A 17,427-nucleotide genomic window follows, 5' to 3' on the forward strand; every position below is an offset into this window, starting at 1 on the left:
TTTTCTATCATTAAGTTTGTCCACCCTTTATAATTTACTGCCTTTCTAGTCACACCAGTCGGCTTGTTGCTCTTATTCTTGAAGCTATTATAGAAACGGCACAGAATCTGCTGTAAAAGCAAACCAAAAAAATCTTCATGTCTGATTCTTGGTACTGTAATAGATGTCAACGAAATGAATATAAGTTAAGTAATAGATCAAATGTTAGACGTGGATTTTCAAACCCTACATCATGTGCAAGCCTGGAATGGAGCAAAAGATCTGCTGTCATAAGAAGTGGCTTCACCATAGGAATTGTCCTTTATGACTCTTTGTCATCTATTATGACATCTATGATTGATATTTTTGATGCAAAATCCCCTATGTATACACAGTATATTTGTCATGTCAACAGTCTTCCCATAAGCTGACGCACCAGATGGTTTGTTACACAGAACCATCTGAGAAGTCGTCCTTGGAAACTGTTTGGAAAAGGGCATGTACTTTCAAAAAATAGTTGACTGATTGGATGAACCATCTGTCTATCACCGTCTTACCTTGCGTGGCAGCTGGATTCACAAGATCACACAAGAATAGGACATAAGACACTGATTGGTCCAACCCACCGGCGGCTCGGACACAAGCGCATAACTTGAAGCCTGACGAGATGGATTCTTTTGTGATCTTGCGAATCGAGCTGTCTCGCAAGGTAAGTCTTCCCATGCATAATGCAAATATGTAGTTCTTTGAAATGATTGTTTTCCCAGCTGGCATGATGGGAAAGATTGAATTAAATTCCAGTTAATTGGAGCGCAGGCTAGCTTTCTGATCAGTTTTGAATGCACTGTATTTTGTTGAATAATTCCCCTTGTGTGCTTTGTCTGTTTGTCAGAAGTCATGTTCAGCCATGTGTCCCAGTCTAATCTTTCAGTCTACGACTCCCACAGTCTGTCAGCCTGCCATACTATCTTACAATACGACTGCTAATCTTGGACAGAGCTTCTGCTACCACCTCTTTTCATGATACTTGGCTCAGATCCAGAGTTTCACAGACAAAGGTTCATCCACAGTGAGCTGTATTACTGTCTGTAAGGCTTGGTGTGTACTCTGCTTTTGTGTATATTTAGCTTAGTGCTTTAGTAGAAACTAATGTGGAACCACACTGTCTCCCCTTCCAAAGACGTTTGCTCTGCGGCATAATTAACACACTAACTGTAAGTCAAAATCACTCAAGAATGAGCTCAGCAGTAATCAGACCTATCAAATCCCAAAACAGAACACCTAACAGTCTCGCCCAAAATGGGAGTGAACTTTTTAAAAGACTGTGCTAATTACATCAGTACAATACATTGAAAATAGTCACTCTGTACACTCAAGCTTTAGCCTGCTGCGGAGGGCCCATTAGTGGTCATTTGATAGCTCTCAGACAGACTTGCTGATGGACTCTCAGCATATCCTTAGGCAGAGACAGCATGTCTTTGGTATGTGATGCAATTTAGCTAACTTTTGATGATCATAGCTGTGTCGACAGACTTGCAATTGATCCTAATTGCTTGCAGAGCAAGGGAAAGCATTGGGGCCACTCAAACATGTGATCCATAGACAGTTACTGTCCACATAACTCAAAGCTGTGGGCTTTCCTTAACTAGCATGTTGCCCTCAATATTTTGACTGGGAACATTTTAAGCAATTTGCTTAAACAGTTGTCGCTGATGTCCAATAATAAATCATTAGGATTTTACACAACACAAAAGGCAGGGTGGATTAATATAATGATAGGGCCTTTTTTCAGCACAGCCTCAAATAAATTTGGTATTTTGAACAGTCAGGTTTAATAATGTTTGATTAATTTTGAAACCACTTTAAATAACTAATAAATTAAACAAAATGTCAGCACTCAAATGTTGCAGCTCCTGTTCATGTAAACTAAATTTTTATTTATATAACCTAGTATCACAAATAACAAATTTGATTTCATGGAGTAAAACAAAGCTTAACCCATTCATGTGTCAACTAAAAGGATTGTAGCCTTTAAAAAAATAAAACAGGCTCCTGCAGTCTCCTGACAACAAACTTCACTCTTACTGTTTTTTAAGAGCATGAGGCTATAATTTACATGATTGGGGGGAATATTATACCATCTTTTCACAGTAACTCCTTTTGATAAAAGTTTGGTACATTCTTAACACAAAGGATAATATAGCAGAGTTAAAAGAGGAAGACTCTGTGTAAATTGGTTAGATTAAGCGGTGCAAGCAACAGGTACTTACTATAGTTTGCACTAGGGTGCGGCTGGTGGTTAAGTTGCACTCCTTATAACAGTAACATCCCCAATTTGATTCCAGTCAGGGCCTTTGTTGCACATCATACCCCTCTCTGCCCGTGTTTCCTGTCTGTATCTTCACATTTAGTCCATCCAATAAAGGCTAAAATACAACAAAAATCTTTTATAGCTTGGATGATGGTTTCATAGCATGTAATCAAGGAAACTAACACTACTGTGTCATCCCTCTGAAATGGTTAACCAGTTGTCCCATCACAGACTTTAATCACTGCTTGCTGTACACACTGTACGGTAAGTCCAGCTGCTGACCTTTTGGGTTAGCCAGTTTTTGGCATCAAATTCTTTACAGTGATTAATTGAGCATTTAATCAGTGACATCTGTCATTACAATAAATACATTAGAGAATTGTTCATTTATGTGTTCATATGTGAGGTATTGGTTGTGATAAAGGACCTAATGGTGATGATGATAGTCTTTGAAGAAGTGAAAGTAAAGGAGTCAGCTGGAGGCTATAAGCTGGCCCTGCCCCAGAGATGCAGGGTCTGGGCAGCTTTTCCGTCTCCTAATCACCTCTTGGCATTGTGCCCATAGGTAGGGGATATAGAGCCAGTCATCACACCAATTATCACACTAGGACAGTAAAATGGATTGTACTCTCTGCTAAGGGTGAGAATAATCTGCAGTTACCCCGTTTCTATGACTGGATGTTCATAAACAGCACTTTAGCCTGTTGGTTGTTGCTGTTTTTGATACTGATACACTCTGTTGTAGAGCTGAGTGAGAATTGCTCATGCGTGGTTAACTGCTGATGGATTTTTGGCTCTGAACAGATGATCTATTACAGTGGAAATGTTTATAATCACCTTTATAGCTGTGTGTGTGTGAGTAAGAGACTGAGCTCAACCTCGTAGACACAACAAATGGGACAGAGGCATGTGTTGAGACTCTGGGTGTAACAGAGCACATTAATTAACTTTAGGAATGTCGTGCATTTGTGCTATGAGTACTACAAGAAGTGTCTCATTCTTTCAGAATAAACATTCTCTGTTTCTTTAGTTGAGTATGATCTCGTAGGCGAGATTGTCACTGTAGGGCGGCATGAGACACTCCACAGCCATGTTTGTGTATGTTGGTGGGATTTAATGAGGGCTTTACTGCTGCTGTGAGTCACTGGCTGATGACGGAAGTGCATCGCCCTCAGAATTACAGGGTGTTAGCTTGCTACTTAGCAGAAAGGAAACGCAAAGAATAAACACTACATTTTCATTATTGATGAAAAGTGGTGAGACTTGAATTATATTCCGTATCGGCTAATTTTTTTTTAAGAAATGAAACTTCATCCACCATGTCTGTCAGTAAATGCTATAATTGGGTATAAGTATTTTTCTCTTTGTTTGTTTTGCAACTCTCATATGTTGCCAGTCAACCAACTGTTTTTTAAATAGCATCTAAAACAAAACCGGCTCAACTTCCCCCTCAATTCCTGAAGAAAGGCTGTGGTTTTTTCTTGGTTACTCATGTAGTACTGTAGTCAACTCTGTATCATCCACCACAACCCTGCAGTCAGACTGATGACAGAAAAAGAGGCACCAGTCCCAGTGCTTGTCCATGAGTCAGATCGTGCTTGCTCATGTTGAAAGAGTGTGTGAATCAAGGTTTATGTGTCTGTCAGTGTCAGAATGTGATGATGTAAAGTAGTCTACCCTGTCGCATTAATGGCTCTGCTCTAATTTAAACTAAACTGGGAAAACAGTGTTTGTTTTGTTTTGGGTTTTTTTTTAGCAATTATTGATTTTTAATTTGTTAAAAGAAAAACCAAAGCAGTGTTTTATGTTTTTATCTATAGATCATTATGATGCTAAATCTTGAGTGTTTGGAATTAGACTGTTAAAACATTGGACTTTATTAGCATTATTTATAAATAAACAAAGTTGTCTGGTGCATTTCATATCATTCATAACATTGAAAATATTTAGGATGGAAACCTTTATGTCACAGATATAAAGTATTGCAGTTATGTAAAAAAACTGACATGATGTATTTCACTGAGGGGATGTACTCTTGTGGTTAGATTTGTATTTCCATTTGTGTATCTGTCATGTAGGAAACAGTCATCAGTGCATATGATTGCTAGCTTAATGTTTTCAGGGGCCCGGTTCATGACAGCGATTTGCGTGCAATGTTTACACGCACATCACAAATGGTGCCACTATCCCACTTCACAAATGACTGTCACTCTCAAATCGCAGATCAATTTCTGAGTCCTACAGTCCTCTCACATACCCATGCATGGATCACATGTATGGTGTTTCCTTTGTGTGGTTAAATGTGTTTAAAATTAATGCAAGAGGAAGTGTTCTGATGCTGCAAGTCGCAGCTTGCATGTTTAGTGAAACTGGCCCCAGACTGATAAGGCATTTCCACAGCAGGAATGTTTACAGGGGACCAAGAAACATTGGAGGAACTTAACTTCTATTACAACCAGAGGAACAAGGAATTACATTTGTGTACATTTTTTCCAGGTGCCAAAAAGTCCCTGCTGAGGGTATAATACTTTTTAAAGGTTAGAACACTGTCTGGATGAAGCCTTCAGGGCTGAATGTTGCTGATTGATTGGTCAAAATACAAGCAAAGAGGCTGAGAGCTGATAAGTAAACTAGAGGAAGAGATTGAAGAGCGAGAGAGTTAGTGAGTGAGTGAGTGAGAGGGAGAGGTGATGAGATTGCAAGTGAAGAAGAGGAATAAAATGTTCTTGCTTTTACATTTTAAAGCAGAAATGAATAAACACTCAGCAGATCATCTTCCTTAGAGGCAGGCACTATGGAGTGTGCAGTTTCCTTTTCCACCTGTGTGTCTCCTTTTTTATCTATTCATAAACATCCAGTGTAACATGTCATGTAATTGTTAATACAAAAAAACCCCCCAAAACAGCAGGATAACTGTATCGTTGTTTCCCAAATGTTCACAGTTTTACAGCTGTAGTGGAAATGCGAACAGGAAAGTGCAAAAAGGGTTTTTTTAGTTCTATAGTTCCTGCAACTGTTTGTTTGAAAAAGAGCTGTGAGCAGAGAATGCAGAGTTGTCCAATCTGACAGTCCCCAGAGCAAAGGCACTGTGAAGGAGGGACATGTAAAGGAACATCCCCAGAGAGAGACTGACGTCAATGGAACACAACCAACAGCAGGTTGACAGGAAAAAAGGTAGCTCTAAGTACAGCTTAATAGAGGCAGCAATAAGGACAAAGTGCAGGTTTGTTTTGTTTTAGATAGGCCATGTTTACAGTTTGGTTTCAATGCTTGATAGGCACCAGCTGGACTTTGTCTAATAGCACAGTTTTCTTTATTTTTTGTTTTCGTTAAGGCTTTAAGTGATTCTTTTGCTTGTCTATTAAAGTCTTTCTAAAGTCATTCAGTTTTTCTTCTCTTTGTTTTTCCTCCTTCCGTCAACAGTCAGCAATAGGAAGGCTCCTCCTCCAGTCCCACCCCGCACCACCTCCAAACCCCTTATCTCAGTGACGTTGCAGAGCAGCACAGAGTCAGCCCAAGACATATACCTTGACCAGCAGGACCACGGCAGTGAAGCCAACAGCCAATCAGGGCGCAGCAATTCTTCTGACAGTCTCTGTAGCATCCGCACGGGCAGCCTGGCTAAGAGGCACCAACCTCCAGCCGCTGTCCCCACTGCAACCCCCACAACCACTGCAGGCTCCGTACCCCCTGTTCCAGCCCCTCGTGACCTCCCTCTCACCACCACTGCCGCCGCCGCTGCTCCCGCCACCACTCCTGCAACCACCACCACCACTTCCACATCTACCCAGCCCCAAAATGACACCCTGAGCATTAGTATCACCCTAGAGCAGCCCCCGACTGCACCGAAGAGGAAACTGTCCTCTATTGGAATTCAGGTAAGATTTGATTTGGGACACAGTCACACTGGGAGAAGACTACACTTCACTTGCAGCTGAATTTGACTGGTCCTCTCTTGTCCATCATTACTTATCAGGTGGATTGTCTTCAGCCAATCCCAAGAGAGGAACCACTACACCTGGCTGCACCCCTAAAATTCCAGTCAATCGGAGTTCAAGTGGAGAACGGCAGGCCGTAAGTACACACTCACATTTAATACGATCATGAACGGAAGCCATAAGTGATCTGATAGTTTACATGTTTTGCAGTCTTCACAAGGACGCTGCAAAGACAGCATGTAATCTATAAGAAATAGGATGTTACAGGAGAGGATATGAATCTATACCCTTAATGGCATTGTATTAAAGTAAACTGAAACATACTAGGATACTGATTTCATATGGCTCTCTATTCTTCATACAGTATATCACATTATTCTACACATCTGGCCACTGCATCTGAGCTTGGGTTTGGGATTTGTTTTTTTGACATTGAGGTTTCTTTTATTTAATTCTATTATTTCAACACAGTTTTGTTAACAATGTAGCATTAAAAAAAATAGGGTGCGTCCCCTGGATCCATGATAGTGAGTTTACTGAGTCCCTTTGGGATTTTAACGCATCAGAGGCACAGGATACGTACCTAGCAACATCAGTTTTTAATGTCCTGTATATCGATATCAGAAAAATCCTATCTTTATTGTTGTGAAATTGATTTCAACTCTGTTGCCCAGCACTGGAAGAGAAGCACCCCTGCATGTCTGAAAAGTCTTGTCTCTCTTCTCCTGTTTTTCCCTCCATGACATCCATCCATCCATGCACACATTCAGTGTCATTCTTTTGCCTCCGTCGCTGGTGAATCTGCAGTCTGTGCAGCAGAGAGTGGCTAATATCTTTCAGCAGTCAGCCTGGCAGTAGCACGGCAGCCCAGTACTCTGATGTCCTTTTTACTCTTGTATTGACTGTAGTGAGCTAAACATAGCGAGAAACCGGCCATTTAAACTTTTTTCAGCATACTTTAATTTCCCTTAATCACATTTGTTTGACAGCCTGCTTCCTATTCTCCAGCTCATTATCTCTGAAGCCAGCGGTCTGCAATGCTTTTATGTTGTGTACATGATTTGCTGCTTATTCCCCGCTGCCTCCCATCCTCGATACGGTGTCTTTTCTGCCTCTTTGTGCTCGTTTGCGGTAGATGATAGTGCACCATCAGCTGCCATAAAGTCATGTCAGTTAGACTCACTGACCTCAAACTGCTACTGTGGAACATGTTTGACGCATCACTTCATTGTCTGATTTTTTTTATTATTTATTTAATTTTTTTTTAACTGTCTGTCAGAAGTTGATGTTTATGCATGTCTCTGCAGTCTAAGCCGGGACAGCAGCATGGCCTCCAGACAAAATACAGAGACTGAGCCTCAGGAGCCCGAGGATGCCGCACCCACACAAAACAACACAACCAACTGCACCAACAGTCAAGCAGTGAACACCACCGCGCCCAACGGACAGGACAAAGCCATGGAACAGAAGCCCCTTAAACACACCTCAACCCCATCCAGGATATCCACCTTGCCCCCCGAGACTCTGGACCCGGCTTTAGACCCCTCCTCGCTGCCTCCGCCAGACCCCAGCCTGGAGACCGGAAACTGCAGCACCCACGGAGATGCTGTCCAGTCCAGCACGCCAGCTTGCCTCCGAGATGGTAACTGGTTTCTAAAGCTGCTGCAGGCGGAAACAGGCCGCATGGAGGGCTGGTGTCAACAGATGGAGCAGGAGACCAAAGACAACAAGCTCTCAGAGGAGGGTGAGTGACAGAATTGCAAAAGGCTGTTTTTTTTAAAGATTTAGTATTCTCATAATGACATCATCATAAGATGTGACGTGAAAAATGTCAGCTCTTCAAAGCCGGTACGTCCTACTCTTCAGAAAGTACATAAACTAGCTTGTCAGTTTAGTGACATGAGGAGCTGTCATTGAACTGATGTCCTTGTTAGTGAAGTTCACAGACAGATTCGGTCAGGCCTCGTCCCTCTTAGACAACGACACAAAAGCATGACGCACTCATTACTGCCATTGGCTTAGAGTAACGCTGCTCGTTAGGGTGGGAGTCAGCTTTGTTTTAGCTGTAATAGAGCCACCACAGAGTCATTTCACTCTCTCATCTCCCAGAATACCACTCAGGCTTTTAGGCAGATCTATCCCTGCAGTGTCTTAAATATGAATGAGGAAGGAGCAGAGTAGCTTCAGAGGCTCCATCAGATTATCATTCCTCCAGCTCTCTGTGGATCTGAATTATGAATTTCCATTTACATGCAAATATTAGGCGGAAAATAGCTGAATGGAGAGTAATTTGTTGTCCTCCCTGAGATTGAGTTAATAAATTACTTCTCGAGAAATCATTTACTGTCACAGAATGTTAAATGGTAAATGTTAAACATAAATATTTCATTATTGGACGACAGGAATAAATTCCACAGTCACTCCCTCGTATGTCTTGATACAGCTCTCTAACCCTCAAAAAAATATGCAACTCTTCATCTTGCAATCTTTTTTTTTTTTTAGCTTGATCTTTTAACACTTTTATCTCTTCACTTACTCTTGCCAGCTTGTTGATGATTTATCATATTCTTCTCTCTTTGTAGTGTTGGGGACGATCCGCAGTGCAGTAGGCAGCGCTCAGCTCCTCATGTCTCAGAAGTTCGAGCAGTTCAGAGGGCTCTGTAATGAGAACCTGGTGAGTGTCTCCATTACATCTTATTGAATCTCTCGATACGCTACCCTACTACATGTTTTTGTTAGCCTCTCAAATTCTTACTTGACCCCATTCCTTTCTCCTGCCAACATAATCTGTCCCAACACACACTGACATAGTCTTCCCATTAGTCAAGTCGGTTTATATAGCTCCAAATCACAACAGAAGCTATCTCAGGGCACTTTTCACATAGAGCATGTCTAGACGATACTCTTTAATTTAACATTCCCCCATGAGCAAGCACTTGGCGATAGCGACAAGGAAATACTCCCCTTTTAATGGGAAGAAACCTTAAGTTGAACCTGGCTCTAGGTGGGCCGCCATCTGCCTTGATCGGTTGAGTTGAGAGAAAGAAGGAGGGGGAGAAAGAGACAGAGAAGAACAGCAACAACAATAAGAATAATAGAAACATGACAATTCAATAGAAATGAATAATAGAAGTAGCACTGGGCAAAAATGACTAATAACAATAAAGCACAAAACTACGGGGAAGATGCCAAATTAGTAACATGCATTAATGGTACATGAATGTGTACAAATGGACAGGGGGAGGAGGAGAGAGGAGCTCAGTGCATCATGGGAAGTACCCCGGCAGTCTAGGCCTATAGCAGCATAACTAGGGGCTGGTCCAAGGCAAGCCTGGGCCGGCCTTAACTACAGTATAAGCTTTATCAAAAGAAAAGTTTTAAGCCTACTCGTAAACGTAGAGAGGGTGTCTGCCTCCCGGACACAAACTGGAAGATGGTTCCACCAGAGAGGAGCTTGATAGTTGAAGATTCTGCCTCCCATTCGGCTTTCGGAGATTCTAGGAACCGCAAGTAAGCCTGCGTTCTGGGAGCGCAGTGTTCTAGTGGGATAATAGGGTACTATGAGCTCTTTTAGATATGATGGTGCCTGACCATTAAGGGCTTTGTAGGTGAGGAGAAATCATTTGCATGCTAGCTTACTTGTTAACCAGGCATTTAAATTGGCAAAGAAACGTTGAGTTGTCCATGTGTTGCAGATTGTTAAACTTTCCATAGTTTAAAACTTTTCATAAGTACTATATTCATAATTATTATTGCAGCCAATTCTGTAACTGTAATGAGAGGAGAAGATCATGTCACGAAGGGGGGAAAAAAGCGAGTGTACATGCCACAGAAATAATTTTACCTGGAAAGTTACCGGGAAGTAGGTAGGGGTGTGTGTGTGTGTGTGTGTGTGTGTGTGTGTGTGTGTGTGTGTGTGTGTGTGTGTGTATAAAAGGCAGAATGGGCATGTGGCCTGCTAGGCTTCTGTGTGTGTGTGTGTGTGTGTGTGTGTGTGTGTGTGTTGGCACTGTATACTATATCTACCCTATTCTAGGAAAATTTGAAGGAAAGGAAACACCCCCCATTGCAAATTAAGTACAGTATGTAAGGAGGGTTATGATTACTTATACAGTTTCAAAAGCCATATTCATATTCAGCCTATGTTATTGTTAGGTAATAGCCTACGCATACGCAATTTTCACATTAGCTACAAAATAGTCTGTTCAGGCTGGCGAGGGTTTTACAGCTACATTGTCATCATCTTTTCAAATGAGCTGAAAGTCATATTTTCAAAAATGGAATTGGCTTAAGTTTGATTATTGTGGAGGTGTAAACAATAGAAGCTATATAACTGCAGTGGCAGGTTAGCGTGTAGCCTAAGTGAAATTGTGTTCCTTGGCAAATTGTGTTTAGGCAGATGAAAGACAAATGGGCAAAACATTGGCATAAATAAACAACTAACAGTATCGCCATCTGCAGATATTTATATAAACGGTCTGTTAATTTGTATCAAGAATTTTCATATCAGTGCATCGCTCAGTTTTTTGTGGGTTTGACTGCTGCATGTATGCAAACGATGTACTGTAAATACATATGTATGCAAATTATGTACAATAATTCATTGTGTGAACAGCAGTGATTTGCATCCGACGCATCTAGGTAGCCAAAGCAGTACTCAAAGAATTCGTCCAGGGTCGACAGGTCTGCATTAGCGCTTCACAGCGGAGCGTTCAGTAACAGTCAAAATGCAGCTTAGCCGCATGTGTAAAACATAGCGGCTGTGGATGAGAGGGGAACTGACTGCTGGTAGTCAAAGACGTCATATTTCAATTTACATTCTGCTTGTTCGACAGTTGTTTGATAAGTTGCCTGAAGCATATACAGTATAAGGTCAATAGTTTTGGTCCAAGCACAGAACCTTGTGGAACTCTGTGTCTTAACTTTTGCGTGCATGGAGGATTCATCATTAAGGTGTACAAACTTAAATTGTTCTGATGAAGAGGACTTAAACCAGCTTAATGCAGTTACTTTAATTCCGATTAAATGTTCCAGTCTCTGTAACAGGATGTGATGGTCAATGGTGTCAAATGCAGCACAAAGATCTAACAAGACAAGTACATTACATTTATACAGGAAATAATCTTGTCAAGCAGAAACATGAAACCCTTGATGATTATCTACTCAGATATAATTCTGTTCACTTGACTTTACTCGACTCAGTTGTCCCACTGTTCCTCCTTGTCAGATTTTCTCTATTACAGGTCTAATAATGTTGAAATTTAATCATTTTTGGAAGTCGATTGGTGTCAAATACATTTTTCTTTTCATTAATTTGCTTGAAGAGAGGCTGGCTAGGAAATATGTCTGGGGAGGGATGTGATTAATTCTCTCTGATTTGGCCGAAGCCATTCATCCAACACTTCTCTTTACTGTCTCATTTTCATCTCACTAGAACATAAATGCCAACCCGCGACCAACAGCGCAAGACCTCGCAGGGTTCTGGGATCTGCTACAACTCTCAATAGAAGACATCAGCATGAAGTTTGATGAGCTCTACCAACTTAAAGCCAACAACTGGCAACTTCTTGAGAAACCAGAGAAGAAGGTGATGTTTTGTCCCAGATGGTTTTCATTATATTTATGTTTTTAGAGTGCTTGCTTAAGTCTGGAGGGGTTTTACACTGTTTGATAAATATTTAATTGCTTACAAATAACAGCATATTGACACCACAGCAGGTTGTGTTTTCAGCTAAAACCCGCACCATACCTTACTCCTCTTCCTTCTTGACATGATTTCCTCAGGATGAAAACAAGCAGCTTCCATCATCTGTGCCAAAGAAGCAGTCTAAGCCCAAGCTGTCAGCGGGGAAGGACAGGAGCGTGGACTCAGCTGTGGATAAGCAGCGACAAGAAGCCAGAAAGCGGTTGATGGCAGCAAAGCGCGCGGCATCAGTACGACAGAACTCTGCCACGGAAAGCGCCGACAGCATCGAAATCTACGTCCCCGAGGCCCAGACTCGCCTCTGAGAGCGAACCAGCACCGATCATCGAGGAAAATCCTGACTCACTTCAGACATTCATTGACACAAAACACACAGACAGATCTGAAAAACGAACACACAGAAGTACAACGGATGCGTTAGATGCCGATCCCTCCATAGCAGCACAGTTGACGACAGGAGAAACGCGGGGATCACAAAGGCATCGAACCCAATCCAGAATAATGCAGATCATCACCCTGCTGCCATGGGACAGAAATAACCTTGACAGATGTTTAATACTATTGTTATTATTGTTATTATTGACATTATAATAATTATTATCTCCTAAAGTATATCAAGACTGTCTTAAATGTGCAAGTATCTTGGATAAGGACATCCTGTACCTTGTGAGCTGAAGAATCTTGGTATCCCAGAAGTTTACTCTCTTAACTCCTTTCACTGCTGAGTCTACCGGCAAGTTGTGGCTGCCTGGTTTACGAGCTGAGCTACCATCCACACACACTCAGGATACACATGCAGGTGTGCTCACTGTCCACAGAGTCTTCCTGTTCTCTATTTGTATTAGGCTGCCACTCATTGGGGTGTGGTGTGTACGCTTAACTGTGTAAGAATTATATGATGGCGTTAATGTACTCAGAGGTTTAAAAATGCAGAGAACCAGAGGAAGGCAGTAGCATATATATTATGAATATCACACTATTACAATGTTCATTTTGTAAATGTTGTATACCAGATTATTTGTTAGAAAGAGGTCAGTGTTCAGTACCAAGGTAGTTTTTTATAGATCGAGTACATGTACTGTCATGATATATTAGCACTTGATGCAATCATTCACTCCACCTCTCTCTATTTTCTCTCCTTTTCACAAACGCACACTAACACAGTCTGTGTCTGTGAATACCCATTGTTAAAGTCTTACAATTGTTTTGTTTTGTTGTTTTTTTTCTTTGTGAAGGGATGTGAGGATTGACTGCCCAGTCAGTGAGTTACAGAGGAATGTATGAAATGTATGCATTTACATTTTTTTTGACTTGATCACTGCACTTTCCATTCACCTCAGATCATGTTCGCCCACCTTTTGTTTGCCTAATCATTCTGACTTTCACTGCATCCTTACGTGATGTAGGGGACCAAGACATTCACCACTCGATATGGCATTCCCATTCAACCAGACTACATGTGATAGGGTGGGGGTTTACCCGCTACTGGAAAGGAAATGATATAGCAATAATAAAATGTACTTGTATCAGAGCAAGCAGTGCAGTAGGTACCCAGTCTTAAATTATTTAAACATTTCCAGATTTTCTTAGCATGAAGGATGAATGTTTATTTCTTTGTCTTTGAAATGACTAAAATCTCAGGTTGAACACTCAAACTCAACAGTAAAAAGAACCACTATGGATGGATTATTTATTATATAACCACAAATGAATTGGCCAAACGCTCGTAGCCATTGCCAAAATGTATTTCAACATCAGAGCTACTTAGGTGTTCCTCCATGAGAAGAAATTAGTCGGCGCTAAGATTTGGTGCAGTACAGGCTTCAGTTCTCCTTCACTCCCCTTTCTAGCAGCTTGTACTCCCACCCGTTTGTCGAGAATGAAGAACTGTGGTACATTTTTTTTTTTTTAATTTTAATGTCATTTGACACTTTTTGTGACTTTCATCCGTAATGAGGTCAACTTCAACATGTCGACTTCTGTAATTATAATAATTAATGGTGCTGCGAGGGATTTCATATTGTGCCAAAACGGCAACAATCATCAACATTTCAGTGTCATTTGATAAAGCGTTTATTTAAAGTGATTTTTTTTTTTTTTTTTCATTTAATTTAATCTGCTCATAATTTCAGCTATCTGTGTGCGCATTCTCAGCGAAGTTTGTGTTTTGCATCAGCTCACTCCAGACACGCTAAGCCTCGTCTCTTGTCTAAACTCATGTCACTGAAACACAAGTGCCAAGGGTTCATGAGTGGAGCTGGGGCATAGCAGATACTCATGCACAAGTGTAGGTTGACTCACTAGTTTTTTTTTTTTGTTTTGTTTTAGTAAGAGCTGGCTCTCCCCCTACTGGTCAGTCCTTGCGTGACACTCCAGACATCTTGTTCTGCTCCATTTTGAATCTTTTAGTTTCATGTCAAACAAGAAAATGAAGTTGAACTGGGAATGCTGACACAACACTGAGTTGTTGATTTTTCTTATTCTCTTAATTTGTATTACATCAACAATGGACATGTGCATTTCATTGTCCAAAGAAATCATTAAACATCCCTTTGCTACATGTCCTGGTCATCATTCTTGCTGTGTTTTTTTTTAGTGCACTCATCCATAATAAATGGTAATATTAGCTGCTGAGTTAATATTACACACAAACAAATCATAAGCATTAGATTAGACCTATTGTTACTGTGTAATCTCTAAAAGCATGGCCTTCTGACATATAAAATTATACAAAGATCTTTGCCAGTGAATTTTCAGTACTCCTTTAAATAGGTCTTGCAAATGATCTGAAACTATTCAATCTGTGTGAGGCATTCAGGGTATGAACTGTACATGAGAGTTTATAACTGTGACACATGGTGGAAAAGTCTCCTTTTTTCATATCAGATCAGATACCAGAGAGCCGGATCCCTTTATCGCCTACATACTGAACTTTTAAGAGAGCATGACCTGATCAGGGATCCTCAGACGGTTTTGTTTACCTGTACTTCCTGAGTTTCAAAGGGCTACAAAACGGACAAACGTTGACCAGAAGGTGCAACTCTGGAGGCAGATTTTGTGGATGTGCTATTCAACCACCATGTGGACGAGGCAATATTCTCCGGGTTAAGTGATGTGTAGAATTTAAGATTTGTCTGAGACAAGTCAGTGGCAGTTGTCACGAATATCTTTGGGATAAAAATTGAATCATTGTCTGTGCTTGAGTGACAGAAACATGTTGAGAATCATGAGCCCATTCTGATTTCAGTACTCTTGGCATCAGTCCTCTCAGAGATCCAGCTAGGAAAAATGAGCAAAAACTATGTAGTTCCAGATTATCTTGTACTGCTGAACATTATTTTACAAAATAAGCACATATCTTACAGATGAAGGGTTGTTTAATGTTATGGTGTATTAGTTAGACACTGTGAGGCTAGTTTCTTTTAAGAGAATAAAGAATTGTGATTGCAATGACTTACAGTATGTGGCATATTTTCTGTTATGAAATAAGCTGTAGAATTAAACGGGAATGCCACTCAATTTTGGGATGCATGTATGTTTTTCCTTGGATATGTGTTTAAACAAATTACCTCAATTCTATTAATTGTTGTTCTTGGATTTGGAGCAGAAAAAATAGTGTCCAGAAATCCTCTCTTTGTGATCCCAAAGCAACTTTTGTTTCTTTTTTTTTTTTTGTGCTGAGTTGTTTTTATTGTTTTATAACTTAAAATAAAACAAGGGTCAGCAAAACACTTCCTTTTGGTCCACCTTAGTACGTGGTCATACAAATAATACTCTTCCTAGAAATAACAGCGATTACAATACAAGACATGCACTATATGACCAATATGTTGTCCACGCTGTGCTTTTGGTCTCAGAACGTCGGTCATGGTTTGAGCTACAAGTCCATTAGTTCCACATAAAGGAATTCTACATATTGCTACATATTTTTGTGGCAGTAGTTTGGGGAATGCTCTTTCCTGTTTTGAACTGGCAATGCTCCCGTGCAAAAAAAAAAAACAAGGTCCATTAAGAAATGGTTTACTGAGTTTGGTGTGGAACAACTTGAGTGGCCTACACAGAGCCATGACCTCAATCCCCAGACACTGCTGAGATTATTTGTAACTCTGAGTGCGGGCCAGGCTTTATTGCCCAACATCACTTGTGGCTGAATAGGAGGAAATTCTCGCAGCAAGGTTCCAAAAGATGGAAAGCCTTCCCGGACGAGTGCAGGGCTGTTGTAGCAGCATATTAATGTCCATGGCTTTGGAATGAGATGTTTAACAATGACATATGGGTGTAATGTGCAGGTGTCCACATACTTTTATTTTCTTTAGACAAATCAAGGGGGAAAAATATGAAACCAGATTAAAACTTATTAAAAAAAACATTAGAAACCGCTCAAACACCTATCCTCTCCATCCTTGCACATCCTCTCCACCCTCACCCATATCTCTTCTTCTGGAAGGACCCTTACTGGTGTAGTTTTTAGCACCATGTATTCTTGCTGCTGATTGTTTGAGACACACTGGACCCAAAGATGAAAGCAGCCATTCACTCCAGGACAATGGCTGCCGTTTTCCATCTTCTTGCTGTCATTTGTGGTAGGAGCATTTTCTGATTCTGATTTTTTGTAAGACCATGACATTTTGACATTACCGTATAAACTGTATCTAACTCTTTCTTACCTTAAGGACAAAAGGAGCAACTGAGAGACTTAAGTAGTTTGATTTCAGAAAAGATTTGACATTTGGCTACTCCTTTCGCAGCTTGCTGTGTGAGCAAATGCATAATCCACAATGCAGGGCATAATAAAACAGGCTAGAGAAACAAGAGAGGTTAAATTTACATTTTAGGTATTGGAACATAAGGAGACCATCCTGTCCCACGATGTGGAAGTGATCACTCCCTTTCTGCACCTGATAATATTTCAAAACACTGTCTTCAGTATCATATGGTTAACATAAACTCCCTAAATTTAGTGGCATTCTCCTTTAATGAACATGGCTGCTGTCATGAGCATCTCTTTGCCATAGCCACTGATCATAGCGCCTCCCACAGGCTTCATGATGAATGAGCAGCAAAGAATTGTGAGCACATGCTTCAAGACAGATGAAAATAACCACAGGACAACCTTCAAAACACAATGATATCATTTCTTTTAAAATGCAACACTAAATCTGATTAAATCAGCCAGTTTCAGGGAATATATTCCAGTATATTCACAGCATATACACACAATTAAAAAGTTAGAGCTGATTTTGAGTAATAATTCATATCTGAATTTTGGTTTTTGGGCTATTTTGGTCACAGATTTCTCCTTAAACAATGAAATTCAGCTGTAGTTTTTTTTATCTAAGTTGATCAGAGGTTTTTCTGTTATACAAATATTGCACACTTAAAACACTTTAACCCTCCTAATCATACAAAGACAGGCTTAAAACTGTTTATAAATGTTTTAGTGACATTTTATCAAGTATCTGTTATGTGTTTATGGATGCTAGGGGTTAAAAGTT

At 40.5% G+C, this 17,427-nt stretch overlaps 1 protein-coding gene across 2 annotated transcripts in view; it reads left to right on the forward strand.

Moving 5' to 3' along the window:
- dlgap4a (discs, large (Drosophila) homolog-associated protein 4a) overlaps nucleotides 1-14,492 on the forward strand; it is a 90,004-nt gene extending 75,512 nt beyond the window's left edge. For both annotated transcript variants that reach the window (XM_067592781.1, XM_067592782.1), the window contains 6 exons: nucleotides 5,714-6,168; nucleotides 6,267-6,364; nucleotides 7,536-7,972; nucleotides 8,811-8,902; nucleotides 11,663-11,815; nucleotides 12,013-14,492. In XM_067592781.1, the coding sequence (XP_067448882.1) occupies nucleotides 5,714-6,168; nucleotides 6,267-6,364; nucleotides 7,536-7,972; nucleotides 8,811-8,902; nucleotides 11,663-11,815; nucleotides 12,013-12,237 (1,460 nt within the window). In that variant the 3' untranslated portion in view covers nucleotides 12,238-14,492. The remainder of the gene's footprint in view (nucleotides 1-5,713; nucleotides 6,169-6,266; nucleotides 6,365-7,535; nucleotides 7,973-8,810; nucleotides 8,903-11,662; nucleotides 11,816-12,012) is intronic.
- The last annotated feature ends 2,935 nt before the right edge of the window (nucleotides 14,493-17,427 follow it).

Source organism: Thunnus thynnus, chromosome 6 (assembly GCF_963924715.1).
Source record: "Thunnus thynnus chromosome 6, fThuThy2.1, whole genome shotgun sequence".
Taxonomy (NCBI): domain Eukaryota; kingdom Metazoa; phylum Chordata; class Actinopteri; order Scombriformes; family Scombridae; genus Thunnus; species Thunnus thynnus.